At 37.9% G+C, this 18,693-nt stretch overlaps 1 protein-coding gene across 1 annotated transcript in view; it reads left to right on the plus strand.

Moving 5' to 3' along the window:
• The first annotated feature begins 357 nt into the window (after positions 1-357).
• Positions 358-18,693, plus strand: part of LOC306843933 (myomegalin-like) — a 69,279-nt gene continuing 50,943 nt past the window's right edge. The window contains exons 1-3 of the mRNA XM_079375678.1: positions 358-542; positions 11,877-11,929; positions 13,365-13,432. Of these exons, the coding sequence (XP_079231804.1) occupies positions 496-542; positions 11,877-11,929; positions 13,365-13,432 (168 nt within the window). The 5' untranslated portion in view covers positions 358-495. The remainder of the gene's footprint in view (positions 543-11,876; positions 11,930-13,364; positions 13,433-18,693) is intronic.

The raw sequence follows: 18,693 nt of genomic DNA on the forward strand, positions 1-18,693 counted from the left end.
GTTATGTTTTCGTATAATAATAACTAGTAACATTTATTAATTTACAGGTTAGTCAATAACGTCGTTGTTTCAATTAATAAGCCTATATCAGTATTTAACCTACAAAATAATCCCATTGACCAAAACAAAATTTTTTGCTGTTATAAGTGACCCTATTAACGGGCAAACACAAGCACACGGTGAACGAACGCTTGTTATTTTAATTGCAGAGTTATGAAGGCACAATCAGCACGAGACTCCTTTGATTTGGTTCTCGCGCATCTCCTGACGCGTGCGATATCCGGAGCGCTGCCAGCAGTGTATTGGACCGCGGCGTGTTTTGCTTTCACCGACTCTACACCAATGACAATGAACTGCGCATCCTCATATTGCATTCGATGAGTCTGGTTTTCTGACATCTGCGACACAATGACAGGTTAATTTACCTTAATTTGACGGTGATCCCACGCGTTATTGTGGATATCCAAGGAGGCGCATAAGAGATGGACAAATAATATGGACTGGACACCGTCTGTTGAGCGATACCAGAGAGATGCTGAAAGGTATGTCTGCGAGTCCTCAGTGTATAAAAACAAGTTTGAGATGCAGTGGTTGGGTTTATCTTATTTTATATCAAGGTATGTATAATAAAAAGGTGTTTTTGTTGGCGAACGGCTGTTACGTCTCACCTATTTGTTTTTCATATGTGTCCATGGCACAGTTCAAGACTTGTTTGTTTTATAAGCTGCAAAGGGTTAATGAACAGGACAATGACCACAAGACCTCGTTGGACCATGTGTTGCCTTGTCAGTTTGTAGCACATTGATGCTTGTCTAGGGCGCTGAAACTACTCCACTGAAGTGGCATAAGAATGAAGGGAGGAGGGATGTGTAGCCAAATGTTAGAGAAAATAGTATTTGTGTCCAGTTACTTTTTAGACCATTACATACACAAATGAATCCTGGCACGCTATTTTTTATTTTTTTTTAAATATCAAATGTGTGTATGTCTATATACAAAGGTGTGTTTTGGTCCATCCCACCTCAGAGGTCTTGACCTTTTTTTTACTATTAAAATGATAGATGACATAATCTGCTTTCATGTGCACCCGGGAAGCTCCTGCTTACAATTTTGGCATTTTTATATTACATCAGATCATGCATTTAATTTGGAAAAAGAACACAAATGTGCAAATAATATTATTTAGTTTACATTGTTTATGTCATATTCAGTATGACTTTGCTTTATGATTCATGTGCTTAGAACTCGTAAATATATTTCCAACTCGAAGGCTGCAAAATATATTATTTTAATTTTAATTATTCAGTATTTGTTTTAAATTAAGATTCAGTTTAAACAGTAAAACATATTTTAACTGTATTTAACTGCCATTTGTTATGCCAGTTATCCTGTTTGTATCTAACAGTTAGATTTGATCTAAATTACATTACTGATGTAAACTAGGAGTAAAGTACAGCTGTTATAGGACATTATGTTCGTAGTCAAAATTTGTGTTCAGGCACATTCGTTTTCTTCTCAAGATTGTTGGTAAATGCTACAGCATATGTGCAAGCAGCTGTTTGATGTTATCTCAATATCATTTTACTTCTGTTAATATTTTCAGTGCTTGATGAGTAGGACTGTTAAAATGACTCTGATAATGACTTTCTTAGCATTGTATCTGCTTACTAATGATTTTCTAATTGTAATTGACATAATATTGTGTCTGCTTCTAATTCTACATTCTCAGATGGACGCGTAGCAAGGAATTGTAGGAGTTATACAGCTTCATTAACAGCTTGTAAAAATGTGACAGAGTTAATTACGGAGTCCATCGCCTCCCTCCCCCTTACACACAGACGTATATATACAATGAAGGACATGTCCTGTTTCTAATCAGCCAGTACAGGGATTGCCTGGGATTCATTCTACACATATGGCAACCCAGAATTTCCCTGTCAGTGGTGCAAATTCATTATATACAAGACATAGAAGCATGAACAATTCCACCAGTGAAATGATTAAATAATAATATCCGTAGCCGGCCCTGCTTACATAGCATGTAATGGTCAGTAAATGTAACCATAACATGTGAGGTCATAGACGTCTTAATGCTTGAAAAATTTCACCCACATTATGTTTCAAAAATATTATGGGATAAAACGGTGCTCTGTTGCTATATGTTTATGGTCTATAAAAATACTGGATGTAGTGATGTAATAGCTGTTAGGATCACCTGCTCTTAGGCAAAGTGCTCACTATGACAGAATCCATTTTTCTGATATGAAATGGGCTGTTTGTGGTTTAGTTCTAGAGTCCTGTGCGACTTGTGGTTCTTCGTTCATCGTACACCCAGCAGCTGGTCCTGGGCAGCTGTTCAAACACAGGGATTTCAGATTGAAGGGTGGGAACATAGTGCAGTCTCAGTGGTAATTACAGGGTCATCGTGGCTCCTGGGTTAGATACACTACCTCTTTCGCTGTTGTTGGAAATATACTTAGCTTTAGTGTGATTCCTTTTGTACATTTCGTATTCTTTATCTATCTTTAGTTTTGTTTTCTTCTTGAATGCCAAAGCATCTTTAATCATTCTGTCAATCTGAGGAGAAACCTCTCACAGAGTCCAAACACAGTCGCATGTTGGCTTGTCTTGAAAGAGTAATGCTTGCCATTTCCCAGGCCTGCAAAAAGACTAACGGCAGGCTTAATAAGGAATAAAATGTAGCTGATTATGAACACATGATGAGCAGTTAGCAGGCTCTTCCAATGTCCAATTATTTTGGGGGGAAGATTTTGCAGTTATGTAACCTGCCTGAATGGCATTTCTCGCTCTGCTCTTGGAGTCACTCTGTACCTTGGAAAAAAATGTGACATAACTGTTCAGAGAAGCTTCATTTAAAGGGACTGTTCACTCAGAAATAAAAATTCTGTCATCATTTATTGATGTCATAAGGAGAAGAAATTCAAGACTTTGTGCTATTAATTTTTTGTAATGCAATTACAGTGAACGGGGACTGAAGCTTCCAAGTTTCCAAATAACCTTATAAGCACCTTTTTAAGTTCTGTGATAGACACAGATAATTATTTAAGTCATTATTTACTGATAATCCTCCCCTCCAGTGATCTATTAAATGGAAAAAAAATAAAAATACTATGGAACTCAATGGCTACTGTCAAATTTTGGTTACCAGCGATCTTCAAAATATCTTCTTTTGTGTTCCCCAGAAGAAAGAAACTCATACAGGTTGGGAACAAGTGTTGGGTGAGTAAATCACAGCTTTTTTTTTTTTTTTGGATGAAGTATCACCTTAAAGATGAATCATTAAGCCAAGTTGAACGTGAGAATCTAATCAGCCCGTTTTGTGAGCTAATCATTCAGATTGTTTTTGTGACTTTAAGAATGATTCATTCATGATTTGGACATTTCTAATTCTGTCATGAACTGTCATAAATGCTGGGAATTATGATGGAAGTAAACATTTTCTGTGACAACCTTAATTTTGGCCTGTTTTTCATTGTTTCACTGTAGAATACCTTAAAAATTATAGTTAAAATAAATCTACAATAAAATTAAATATCTCTATTAGATGACAAATGTAAACAACCTTGACAACTAAATAAAACAAGGCTATGTTAAACGTACTAAACTAATTTTTAAAACTAAAGTAAAAATACTAAAGTTAAAAATGGCTGGTCATATATGGACCAATTTAAGATATTATTTTGGTGCTTTTATGTCCTTTTTGAAGCTTGAAAGCTTTCGTCCCTGTTCTTATTTATGGCATTTAACTGTCCATAAAGAAGCCAAATAGGTTTGGCCATTTATGAGAATAAGTATATAGATGACAAAATTTTAATTTTTGCCTAAACTATCCCTTTAAAAGCAGTGTGTGTGTATTCATTCTAACCTCCATAAAATGCACTATAGCACTCAAGTTCTCAGTGAGATTGCATGTAGAAAGAAAATGTGAATATTTCTCTGACTAAACTGTTAGGCAACTCATCAGCCACTCCCCTGGAAAACATGTGACGCAATTTCCATTTCAGTCTCCTTGAGTTTAGTCACACACACTAGGGATTTTATAAATCATCACGGATCAAGACAGAACCTCACAGTTATGTCTGTGCTATATATATATTTATTTTTGTCTGTCTTTTACAGCTGACTTAACTTTCAAAGTCTTTTTGAACTTAGTAACATCAGATTCCTCATCTTCAGCAGCAAGCGATAATCTTCTTAAATGCTGTGTTTCACTTACAGACCTGTCTGAGCTTGTGTCCCTCTCTCCTCGCCCCTCCTCTCAGCTCATAGACAGTAACAGCTAGGGGCGAATAGCCCATTTACAACTTAAAGGATGCTCCTCAAGCCTGGGCAGGAAGGCCCAATGTGGTTTGTAGTTGAAAACCACATGCACACACCCTCCTCCCCACACATACTCAGAGAAACCTGTCTTTGAGCATGCACGAACAGATCATTCTTTCAGGGCAAGCCAGTGGCGCTCTGTGTGTGTGTACCCTCACCTCTATGCTGTTTACCACTTACCAACCCTGTATGTGTGTGTTTCGCTGACTCCCGGTCTGGCCTTGCCACGTCAAATGACCGTCTCCAGCCTGCCGTCCGGAGAGAAATAGCAACTTTGCCCTGCGTGTGTGTGTGTGTGTGTGTGTGTCTGTGTTTGGTTGGACTCCTGACCAGCCTGGTCTTTGGAAATGAAGATTTCTTCACTAAAACACTGGATTGAGATCAGAGCCACAGAAGAGAGTCTGGCTTTTTCCCTCTTTAGAAGCTGAGTTTGTTCCAGTCTGTTCTTTTTCAACTTTCGTGTGCTTTGGATGTCGCAAAGATGAGTGGATTTCTGTATCGTGGCAGGTAAGCTATTCACCTCTAACAAAGTGGGAAACATATATTTCAGGAGAGAAGACAGCTTGCTTTCTGTTTTTGAGGAATTTACTGCTGTATTACACAGTATTGTGTTTGGGATTTGTTTGCTGAGTTTGAATCCAGGCATAACTTGCAGTAATTTGAAAAATGTGGTGGTACAATGTCTGGTTTACCTCATCATAAGGCTGAACTCATTACATTGGTAGTAAATGAAGTACAGAAAGTTCTTTCAATGTTATTTATGTTTATGCAACTCCGAACGCATGGGAATACTAAACTATGCCCCTCCGTTTATGCAATACCACTGTTTAAACAGCATTCACATTTGAGCACACCATTTGTCAGTGTGGGGGAGTTGATTTCTCAGCTGACCACTAGCGTGATTATGAGTAACCTAGGGCAGGTGGTCATGACTCAGGGATTGTCTTGGTATCTGAAGCTATTGGGCATGTTTTGTCTGTATGCGATGAAGCTGAATTGTAATGTTTGCTTCTCCATGGAAAATCTTACTGCAATGGTGGCTGTTTAGAGAAACAAAGAGGAACGTTAGAAACTCATTAGCATAGGCCCATCCCCCATGATATGCGCACCTTAATGAGTGGATCGTGCTGATATGGTGTTGACACACTCAATCAGCTGTGTGTGGAAGACCATCTGTGTGAGTTCCTTTTGCTTGCTGAACCCTTCTGTCTGTCGCTCTCAGTGGGGCAATAATGTGATGTGAGATGGATATTCTTTGGCTTTTAGGAGACTCTGAGATCTTTTAAGTGATTTGATATGGATCATGTTAATTAGGTGCCTGCTTCTTTGTCTCTCACATCAAAGTGAGGAAATTAACCGGCTCCATATATATCACACTACTGTCTGGCTTGTATTATGGTCTGAACCCATTTATCTGATAGGTGTTAAGAGCTCATGTGTGACACTCGTCATCTAATGGGACTTTAGGAAATAGCCAGGGATATAGAGTTTGGATGTGGTTTTGAAAATATATGATAATAGGAAGACTAACATGTATGAACATTCGCTGGATGTATGGTTTGTTTTCAAACCAAAGCAATAAGGATGTGTATTACATTTATTGAAATGGTTGTTTTTCAAATAGATTTGAGCTTTTTGCTTTAAATAGATGAGTGATTCCTCAGCAGGGGGTAGACGTAACCCAGGGGGTACTTAAGCAGGTCACAGACTGAGATTTTTTCTTTCCTTTGATAAAACTTTAAAACAGTATAGAAGTAATTTGATTTGGTGCCAATAAAACAGCATATTAGCCTGATGGGGTACACTATACCGTTCAAAAGAATCCTGGGAAAAAAATCTCTATTTTCACAAAAGACCTTTAGCAGCACAACTGGTTTCCATAGTGATAAATTAAATATTTATTGAGCACCAAATCTGCATTTTAGAATGATTTCGGAAGGATCGTGTGAAGACTGGAGTAATGACTGCTCAAAATTAAGCTTTGCAGTCACAGGAATAATTATATTTTAAGATATATTAAAATATATTAAAACATACACTGCCTGCCCTCCAACAGTTTGGAAACACTCCTGGCAAAGTGTGGTTTTGGACGATATCAGCATAAATCCTTATCATTCTTTGGTGCAAATACATTAAAGTAACTTGACATTATCATTGAAGACCAGCAATAAAACATAATAATGGCAATATATACATGTCAAAGTCAGACATGCCCCTTTGCCAGCTGTGATGCCTGGTTACTGGTTTGAACTTGGCCCAGGTTTTTAAAAGATTTTTGGGTCAGCACACCTTAATACTGTAGCTTCAACAATTGATTGCCAATTCAAAATCAATGTTTGAATAAACTGACAGCTCGGATGCCCAGATTATGCAGAGCTGTAATAGCTGCTAATGGTGGATATTTTGATGAATCAAAATTTTAAAAAAAAATCTATGTATAAACATAAAAACATAAAATATGTTTTCGTAGTTTGTGTTGTCCCTTATCAGTGCAAAATTATCACAAATTAAAAAGGATTCATGCCAATATTGTCCAAAACCCCACTTTTCTAGGGCGTTTCCAAACTTTTGGAGGGCAGTGTATATGAAAACATTTGATAACATTTTTTATAATATTTCATAATATTACTGTTTTTACTGTGTTTTTTGATTAAATAAACACAGCCTTGGTGAGCATAAGAGACTTATTTTCAAAAAATAAAATAAATCTTCAATGAACATGAGAAAGAAGGGTTGAAAAAAATCATTTTTGCATTTACAGCATGTTGCTTTCAGACAAGCATGCATTTGTTGATATTTATCAAATTCAATTTACATCTTAGTGAATTAGCCATTTAAAAACTGCATTGCATTCAGACGTTTCTGATATTTGGGACATGTGAGCATGGGAGAGCATCATCTTACCATATTATCCTATTAGACTGTCCCTAATTTAAAATAAGCCTTTTACTGATGCAGCAACAAACAGCTGATTCTTAGCTGTCTCATGACAACAGTGTATGTCATATAAAAATTGCGAAAAATATTAAGCAGCACAACTGTTATCAACATTGATAATATGTGTTGTGATCAGCAAATCAGCATATTAGAATGATTTCTGAATGATTATGTTACACTGAAGACTGGAGTAATGGCTTTTTGGGTCTGCATCACAAGAATGGATTATATTTTCAAGTATATTAAAAAAGTTAATTTTAAGTTGTAATATGTTACGCTGTTACTGTTTTTACTGTACTTTTAGTTAAATAAAATTAATAAATGCAGCCTTGGTAAGCAAAAGAGACCTCTTTCAGAAACATTTTTAAAAATGTAATTGGCTTTTGAATGGTAGGTTATGTGGTATATATATAATATAGGATAATATATTCAAAATAATTTCAATATAATTTTTAAAATGAATAATTTCCTAATCATTTCGATAATCTCCATCCCATCTCCAATTTAACATTCCTTTTAAAAATCCTTGTAAAAAATAGTTGCTACTCAACTTCGCTCTCATTTAACTTGTAATAACCTGTACGAACACTTAGTACAGAGACTGCACTTATAAAAATCACTAATGACCTCCTTATCTGATTCTGGTTTATTCAGCATTCTCATCCTCCTTGCTCTAAGTGCGGGATTTGACACTATTTATCACACCATCCTCCTCAGTACACTTATCTTTATTGGCATCACTCACACCCCTTTAGATTGGTTGAAATTTTATCTTTCAGGGTGCACTCAGTTCATCCAGTTACAATCTTTTAGTTCCCAACCTTCCCCTGTTAACACTGGTGTGCCTCAGGGCTCTGTCCTGGGACCCCTTCTATTCATTATTTACCTTCTTCCTCTTGGCAATATCTTTTGTAAATACGATATCCTATTCCACTCTTACACGCATGACACCCAACTCCATTTCTCCAGCAAACCTAAGTCCTCTCTCTCTCTCCTTCCTCCCTTACCGACTGTTTCAATGAACTTAAATCCTGGTTTTCCTCCAGTTTCCTCAAACTAAACAGTGAAAAAACAGAATTTCATCTAATTGGCACTAAATCAGCTTTATCCAAAATTGACAGTTTTTCTCTTTCAATTGATAATTCCTCTGTTTCCCCTTCTCCTCAGGTTAAGAGTTTGGGTGTCATCCTGGACAGTACACTGCCATTTCAATCACATATTAATAACGTCGCCCGGTCCACTTATTTTCATCTACGTAATATTAACCACCTTCGCCCCTCCCTTACACCTCATACTTGTTACGGTATGCTCCACGAAGGACTGCAGGAACCAACGGGTAGGTAGAAAACAGAATCTTTAATAACATAAGAGTTTCAGGATACAAGAAATCATTAAATAACGTAAGCATAGCTTCACATAACATTAAGACACGACAGCGACATGAGGAGAACTGAAGACTTATAAAGACCAGGAAACAAGAGCAAACGAGATAATTAACACAAAACAGGTGACAGGACTAAACGATGATTACCAATTAACTAAACCAGGACAGGAACTACCAAATAAGGTAAACACAGAACTGAACAGAAACTGACACGTAACAGATATCGCCCCCCTCCCAGAAGGTGCGTCCCGCACCGCAACATACACATAACGGGCGGGGGGGCGGGCGCTCTGGAGGCTGGAGCCAGGCCAGGCCAGGACAGGACAGGGAGGAGACCAGGGAAGCCTCCAGGGCGGATCAGGAGACACGGGAGGCCATGGTGGATCCGGGGACACGGGAGGCCATGGCGGATCCGTGGACACGGGAGGCCATGGCGGATCCGTGGACACGGGAGGCCATGGCGGATCAGGAGACACGGGAGGCCATGGCGGATCAGGGGACACGGGAGGGCATGGCGGATCAGGGGACACGGGAGGGCATGGCGGATCCGGGGACACGGGAGGCCATGGCGGATCAAGGAGCTTGGTGGCCATGGCCTCTGGCCTGGCCACTGGCTATATAGCCCCCCCAAAAAAATTTATTGGGGAAGTTCCCTGTGGGACGCTCTGGAGGAGCGGGCTCTGTGGGGCGCTCTGGACGAGCGGGCTCTGTGGGGCGCTCTGGAGACGCAGGAGAGCTGGACGGGACCAGCGGAGACGCAGGAGAGCTGGACGGGACCAGCGGAGACGCAGGAGGCCGCTCTTGCAGCGCGGACTCTCGGCGGTGCTCTGACAGCGCGAATTCTCGGGGGTGCTCTGGAAGTGCGACTTCTCGGGGGTTCTCAGAGTGCGGATCCGTACGGGACCAGCGGGGACGCAGGCGAGCTGGGCAGAACCAGCGAGGACGCAGGAGAGCTGGGCGGAACCAGCGAGGACGCAGGAGGGTACTTGCGAGGAGCAGGCACTGGAGGGCACTTACGAGGAGCAGGCACTAGAGGGCACTGGCGAGGAGCAGGCAGTGGAGAGAGTACGGGAGCCAAGAACTCCAGGGGCAGAGCCTCATCCAGTAGCCCCTTGTTTTGTGTCGGCGGAACGGTCTTCGCCGCGGGCGGAACCATCATCGCCTCGGACGGCGGCACAATCATCGCCTCGTACGGCGGCACCATCTTCGCCGCGGGCGGAATCATCATCGCCCTGGACGGCGGAAACATCGTGGGCGGCGGCATCATCCCGCCCGCGGAACATCCCCGAACCTACCCCGCGGGGAACCAAAACCAGCCGCCTCCTCATCTTCAGTTCGGTCGTGTCTTCTGTTACGGTATGCTCCACGAAGGACTGCAGGAACCAACGGGTAGGTAGAAAACAGAATCTTTAATAAAATAAGAGTTTCAGGATACAAGAAATCATTCATTAAATAACGTAAGCATAGCTTCACATAACATTAAGACACGACAGCGACCTGAACTGAAGACTTATAAAGACCAGGAAACAAAAGTGCAAACGAGATAATTAACACAAAACAGGTGACAGGACTAAACGATGATTACTAATTAACTAAACCAGGACAGGAACTACCAAATAAGGTAAACACAGAACTGAACAGAAACTGACACATAACAATACTACTGCTATTCTTGTTTATAGTCTTCTCGTTGTTCTGCTCTGGAATTCACTATTACCAGACATCTGAAATACTGACTCTCTATCTCTTTTTAAATCCAGACTTAAAGGGTTACTCCACCCCAAAATGAAAATTTTGTCATTAATCACTTACCCCCATGTTGTTCGTCTTTGGTACACAATTTAAGATATTTTGGATGAAAAGCGGGAGGCTTGTGACTGTCCCATTGACTGCAAAGTAATTAACACTGTCAAGGCCCAGAAAACTATGAAAAGCATCGTCAGAATAGTCCATCTGCCATCATGCGGAGAGACACAGGGGAGACAAATTGTTGAAGAAAAGTCATTATTTTTATATTCTTTGTGTTCAAAAAGTATTCTCGTTGCTTCATAAAATTCAAATTGAACCAATGATGGCAGATGGACTAGCCTAACAAGTCTCCCGGTTTTCATCTAAAATACCTTAAATTGTGTTCCGAAGACGAACAAAGCTTTTACTGGTTTGTAACAACATGGGGTAAGTGATCAATGGCAAAATTTTCATTTTGGGGTGGAGTAACCCTTTAAGTCTCACTTGTTTAAGATTGCATATCTCACCTAAATCCTATTTGTAATCCCACTTTACTCAGTTTTAGTCTTTTTTATATGGCATTTCTTGTTTGTTTTCTGTTGTCTTGTTCATAAATTTACGGTGCGGTGTCCTTGAGTGTTGAGAAAGGGGCCTATAAATAAAATGTATTATTATTATTATTAAATACATCAATGTAATGTGGTACTATATGCATGTTATTTTAGGCTTGGCTTAAAACCAAGGGTTGCTTAGCCTGGAAAAAGATGGAAGACTGCTAGAATATACAATTACAAAATCGATATAATTCGAATATAAGCCAAGCACTCAAGATCTGAGTGCATGTGTAAGATGAGTCTTAAATGTCCTTGTGTCCATTTGTGCTGATGATTTGTAATCTGAGCAGCTTTTTAGAGTCTGTGGGAACTAATCAATAAGAATGTGTTTAGGAGGTTAAATATTAATGTTTAGAGGAACTACACTCAGAGAGCACTAGGATCTTGTAAGAATGGGGCAGACTAAGGAGAAAGCTACTTCCTCCAATTTATGTTTTTTCTTTGTTGTTTTGTGTAAGATGGTATAAAAGTCTAGACTACTTGTCATCTATTAACAAATGTGAAGCAGAGGTTAGGTTTACAGACATGCAGACCAAACTCAGGTGGTAAAAGTGATCAGGTGTGCTGTCATTACTCAGTGAACATGAAAAGACTGTCTTTAGCATGGAAAACGTGTGTGAAATGAAAATATATTTGGCATTGTTACCCTTCTCACTAATTCCAGAAATAGAAGTGTAACAAACTAGACAGTCATTGTTTATCAGGAAAATTACTAGCACAACTTTCACAAGCCTGCTTCTTTAAATATGGCTGAAGCCTAAAAACATTGTTTTTTGTTCAAAAACTTATATGGGCCTGAACTTATTTAATGCAGTATGTTCTCAGAAACCAATATAAGAGGACAAATATGAATATTTTCTTATATTTTTCAGACACTATAATGGACATAAAGCGGCCCGGCCCAAGAGCATGATCAACATGGGCGGTAAGTATATTAAATTCATTGGTAGATCCTCCATTTTACACTAAATATGTAAATGTGTAGTTATTTTTAAAGGTATGTCACAATACAGTTGCACAAATGTCACTTTATGATGTGCTTAAAGGGATAGTTCACCCAAAAATGTTACTAACTCTCATGTTGTTCCAAACCTTTATAAATTTCTTTCTTCTGTTAAATGAAAAGCAAGGTATTTTGAAGAAGGAAAAAAATCCTACAGCAACTTAAGGGTGAATAAATGATTCATTTTCTTTTTTGGATGAACTATCCTTCTTATCTTTTAGTTCATAGCTCTTTCCTGCAGTAAAATCACTTTTTAATAGACTAAGCCCAACTTTTACCAAAACAACTTGTTTCGTCATAAACCTGAGTTTGCAAAACACTTGTGGCAGTGACGTTCTGAAAAATGGAGTCGGTCTGTTTTGTTGAGTTGCTTCTATCTGGATATTAAATGACTCAAGCTCTTTTGAGGAGATGAAATCACCCCCCCCCCCCCCCCCCCCCCCCAGGTAAACGCACATACTGTTTATTTCTGGACATATTTATGAGTTGCTAATAAAAACATAAAGGTAACGGCTTCATTATGTCTAAGTAAAAGTTCCACAAAACCTCGCTGTGAGCGTGTTTGACATTTCTCTGGCACAGTAAATGTGTAGTACTGCAGGCCTGTGCCATGCACTCGTCTCCAATACACCCCCAGGCACACGTCCAATACACATCACTGGCACATATTAAATAAAAGTCCTTTAATAAGCTTTAATGAGGCCATGCCATGGTTTTAAAGAACTGCAAGAAGATTGGGCCTTGCCAGTATTTCTGTGATTATACCCTGTAGGGACTCTCCTCTTCTCATGCTGGGGAAAAAAACACATAATTTTAGCCCTGTTCCTGGAACTTTTTTTGTAATGGTTTGGCACAGTTCTGCTCTTATGTATCTGGATGTTTGTGTAAGATAGATCAGATATGTGTTTGCAAAAAACCAAAAATATATAATATAGTATAATAAATATAATATAATAATGTTTATTTACCTATAATGCTGACATGGCAATAAAATAAATAATATTTATAATAACAGTAATAATAATGATAAATAATAAAATAATATAATATAATATTTGATCATGTATATTTGACACTAATTTAACCTTTTAATGCTGTCATGGCAATAAAATAAAAAAATAATATTTATTTATAATAAATAATTTATTATCTTTTTAAAAATATGAATAAATAATAATAATAAAAATGTCTGATTGTATAAACAAAATATTATATCTTTTTAATTAAATCTCCTGGCCCACAGCATCCAGTTTCCCTCTCTTTCCTCCTAAAAGTTTTGTCTGTTAACTTTTTAACTTAATAGTGAATCATATATCTACTTCTATAAACATTCTAACTGTTGGTTGTATTTTAATAGATTCCTCCAGTGATGACGCTGAGAAGAGCTCTGTTTTGCAGACACATAGCCTCAGAGAGTTTGAGCAGGTAGGTGCCTACTTTCGTTTCCCTCAAAATTAGCTTCTGCATGCAACTACAAGCCTGTGAAAGCCATTTGTCAGGCCTCTGACTGGTTTTCACTGTGTTAAGAATGTGGATCTTTGGCGTTTGCCTGCAGATATGGTGAACAAGTGAACTAGTTCAAGGGCTTGCTTGAAACACAGAACCATTCTCAGAATCAGAACCATTCTCTTGGTGCGTAGCTAATTGCTCCTTGTACTAGTTCTGACATGTTAATACATGCCATCAAGCTGTCCTAGTTCATTTTGGGAACGCCAGACTGTGAACAACATCACTATTGACATGTTCTTTCAGCTCGTTGTCCTGTCTAATCAGATTTACTCATGCTGTTGTCCAGTAAACACAATGGAATCCATCAAGAGTCCCAGCAACTACATGTGTACTCGCACAGCCGAGTAAACCTTCATATGGTTTTTGTAGTGTTTTTTATGTGATTTCCATAAAACACACTCTGGACAGAGCAGGATCTGGAATGTCTGCTGTACACACGCTGCTGTGGTTTATCTGTATGTGAAATGCTATCTGGGAAGGGAGCCAGCCTATTATGGCTGTGATATAACTTCAGCCGTGCTACCTTCAATTACGAGAGGCCTGTGTGAAAGAATATAGTTTTTTTTACTTAGGAAAGGGATAGGTTTTGGAGTGTGTAAGGTTTTGTGAAGAACTTTTCAAGAAGACACCAAAGAATAAGATCACAATCCACTGATAAGAATGTCATAAGACATATCAGTACTCCATAACAAAATGCTTGACAAAAATTTAAAGTTGTGTTAGCTATTACTTTATTGACCCACTTAATTTGAATCTGAGTTACTCAGATTTTTCCGCAGCTTCATTTTCATAAATCTGCATATTTGCTGCTTCGTAATGAAGAAATGTCATGTGATGCTTGCCAAAACTGCTGTAGTTGAAACTGGCCTGTTTTTTTGGGGGGTGGATGAAAATGTAAAATCTTATTAATATTTTTTATATTTTTGAAATATAACATTAACATATTCTGTAATGTTTTATGTAAACTTTAAAATATATATTTTTTAGGATAATCTTGATCTTAATTGGTTCTTTGTGTATTATTCCTAATTCTTAATTTTAATTATTAATCTTGATTCTTAGAATCACAAGTTATTTTATGTTATCCCCTTTGTCAGTGAACGCTGTAGCTAGTTCTTTGTGAATCAAAAACATAAAGCGCAAGCAGTGCAGTCTGATTCTTGTAATGAATGGCTTAAACTGTTGAACCAATTGAATCAGTCTGAAATACTGCCCAGTAGGCCTATAATTTACAATATTTACAAAGAAAGATTTTTTTTTTTCTATATATGTTAGAATATGCATTTCTGCATTGCAGAAATATACTCAAATCAGAAGTACTCACAGGTCATCTGTGTTGATACCGAGTTCTAATGTTTTTACTTATCAGGTACATTTTTGCTAAAGTTGTCTACCATTTGTGTTTTATTTGTGTTGTACCTTTGTGTCGATGTGTATGTGAGATTTAAACGAGTAGGCCTAGTAGTGATCATTTCTCCATGGATGAAACATTCATGCTATTGAACACAGTCGGCCTCTAGCCTATATTCTGCAGATCTGTCAGCTGGAAGAGCCAATCGTTCCCACACTAGCTTGGAATATGAATCTGCCAAAATATAATTTGTAACTGTCAAACAACTTGGTGGGGTGTGATTGGAAGGTAGAAGAGTTAAAAGTAAGGGGGGAAAAAAATCTAAATGCACTTCTTCAAAAAGCCCTTTTTGCTGCATTTAAGAAATTGAAAGCATATGTTTGCCTGTTTTTTTTGTACCGACCACAAAGGCCATTTAAATTGATATAAAAAGATGGCTTGTGCACTATTAAAACCTCAGTACAAATTACAATTGCTAATCTGTTATTTTGCCCTTATTTTGAAGACTTGGCAGAAGTGTGGAGATTTTGACAGGCTCAGTCAAGACTTGATCATTGTGGCCTGGCCCTCCATGTACCTTTCAGCAAGTAGTTGCAAAATTCAGAAGGCAGCGGACAAACTAGAGCTGGTTTTGGCTTTCTGGAGATTCTGTGCTTTTTGTAGCACTTCTTCATTTAGGTTCTATTTAGATAGAAAATAGGTCAAAATTTTCTGCATGATGAGCAACGCATGCCTTGAAGTATTCATGCTTTTTTTGCTCTTCGTGTCTGATTCATGTCACAAAGGCAAAATGACTGAGGGTTTAAATGCTAATTCTTACTAAAACAAGCCCAGCAGAGGGAATACACAAAATGATGGAGATAAGTGTTATAAATTGAGACACATGGTGTGTTCAAGTGCATTTTTGGCTTTTTAGGTTGTCATTTCAGTGTTATTACCAAGCATGCTGGATATCATAGCATCCTGGTTCATATCTGCTTAGTCAGAACTGGTATAATCGCTTACATGTGGCCTTCCTCTCCCGATCTGTACAAATGGAAAGCTATCTTTTGATTTTTTTTTTTCTTTCTCTCATCTCACTCAAATTCATCTGGATTGTTCACTTTCTGACATGTGAGTGATATGTGATACAGTCTCTCTAAATTGCTTTCATTTCCAATATAGCAACTGTACAGAACCTGGAAGGAGGAGGCGGGAGGAAACGTTTAAGATTATGGATCTTGTGTGGGAGGTTTTTTGTTCAATTTTGGGCTGTGGAAAGCACATGTAGCCCCATGAGTGGCTTGCACTGCCCTCTACTGGTTTGTTTAACTACAGCGTATATTTGATCCACCCCCCTGACCCCATTTCCTCTTCCTTTCCCCCCACACTCTCACTGATCAGCACTATCAAGCATACAGTGAGAGAACCGAGGCCAGACAGCTTAATTTAAGCCAAATCTTTGTAGTAAATCAGTGGTCCGCATCAGAGGGACAGAGCCATCATGTTTTGTAAATTATGGAGACAGTCATGGTTGATGATGATAATGTAGTGTTGGATCTAATCTGCACCATGTCTGTCTACAGATTGGATTCACCATGTTAATTTACTGAGGGTTTTCTACTGTATTTGCTGAATCCTCACAGTTCACCCCTATATCTTGTGTATTTGGTTGCATTGTGAAGTATGAGAAAGACTGAAGTGATGCAAGAAAGAAATTGGGTATCTTGGCAGTAAGGTGTTCCAATACCAAATCGATAATAAACTAAAATATGTAACAATAACACACTTTCTGCTCAAACAACTATTCACATTTTTGTATTCACTATGGTTTACAATGCCAAATAAAAAAAACATACGTTTTTACATTTTAATATGGACCAAAACATGCCAGCCCAGAAACGATAACTAGATATTGATTAAAAACTTATATATTCTTATCGTTCTTTATGTTTGTGTACTTTTTCCACTTTAATCTTTTTGATGCATATTTACTTTATACATTTTTATTGTATTGAAATATTAGAGGTTCTTTTTGTTATTTGTAAAAAGGATTCAAAATCTAATTTAAAGCTGTAAGCAAACAGAAGTTTTAAGTGTTTGGAAAAAATGAAGGCAAACATTGTGGTATAAAATGAATAGGAAATTTAAACTATTTCTAGATTATTAATTAAATAAATAAATCTGTGGATTTGACCTGAAGGACAAACCAAATATTAAGAAATTCCGAATGAATTTACTTACTGTTATTTTCAAAATCAAAATTTAATTACTGAAATTGTTATGCTAATAATATGATATGTAATGAAAATGTATTGTATGAAATTAGATCCGTTTTCACTGTAGTGGTCTCATACTTTTGGATCCCACTGTACGTTTGATTTCAAAATCATCTGTATTTGAGCTGTATGCACATTGTTCACAAATTGAGTATTGTGTGTATTTCCCCGAGGAAGTGTGTGTAATGGTATCTGTGTGCATTTATAGGTATATAAGTGTGAACGATCCATTTTGAATTCGTAAGTCATCCCCTGTCTCCATTTCAATATTTTTATTCCTTGAGGCCATATGGGACCAATTACAAACAAAATATGCAGGGAGGGGCAAAGGCCATATTTTTATGAATTGCTTCAGCACTTAGTGGCAGACCTAATGCCGCAATTATTGTACAATAAAGCAAAGACATTAACTGAGGTCAGAGAACCAGCAAACCGAACTGTACTCTGTAAATCTTGACAGTCGCTGGCCAAATTGCATGGCAGAGCTGGATAAGAAAATGAAGAAACATTCAAATTTACAGATTTAATGAGACCTCAGATGATAAATGAGCTGCGGTCGGATTCCTGAATGACAGAAAGATCGGCTGAGTCTTTTTTCCATATTCAAAAAGGCTTTTAAATCATGAAGCAAACTGTTCTTAATTAAATGTAACCTGTCTTTTATGTATGCCAGCACTCATATATCAATGTAGTGAGTCACTATGTAAATAGGAGAGAGTATTTTAGGCCAGGCCTGTGACACACAACTCTGTGCTCTGACCCACTGACTGCCTTTGGGTCTCTTCTACAAAGCAAACGGGGCTTTGAAGCAAAAAAAAAAAAAAAAAAGGCAGTTTATGCATTGGTTTTAATTCAACTTCAGTATTGCTATTCATACATCAATCGCAAAGAAATGTTTAATTATGTGGACCAGCTCTTTTCATGTATTTCTTATCAGGGCTTTTTTTAATGATAACTTCTTTCACTTCTTCAGAAAATGTATTATTTAATTATTTAAACTTCATTATTATTTAATTAATTATCTGTTTGCAAATAATTGTGTATTTAAAAAGTTATTAAATAAAATATTAAAATATTAAATAAAAGTGTATTTAATATTAATGTTAAATCCGTTTCTTCTCCAGATGTTTTGCTGTTGGGTTCTTCAAACAGCTCTGTTTTGTTCCAGTATTTGGTGGTTTTCTCATTCATTCCATCTTCTGTTTCCTTGGCCCACTCAGGTTTTGCAGTTTATGCAGTTACATTTTCTGACATCTTGCCAGTGCTCAAATGTTCTTTAGTTTCTCTGTCTGCACCGTGCTTGCGCTCTGGCATGGTAGTTTGGAATGGTAATAATACTAATTTCACCAGGGGCACTCTTTCCTGAGGGAAACTTAAAGGCCGTGAGATCATATTTTGAGATCTCGGTCCAGTTTTGACATCAAACGCACAGGCCTGCATGTTCTCAGGCGAGGCCGTAATCCGATTTTGAAAATATACCTAACGTCTGCTTTAATGAGCTAACTTGAGTGCCCTTATACCCCCTGTGAAAATATTCTAACTGCCTATGAAATACAAGAATTGAACCA

Source organism: Barbus barbus, assembly GCF_936440315.1.
Source record: "Barbus barbus genome assembly, chromosome: 24".
In the NCBI taxonomy this organism is placed as follows: domain Eukaryota; kingdom Metazoa; phylum Chordata; class Actinopteri; order Cypriniformes; family Cyprinidae; genus Barbus; species Barbus barbus.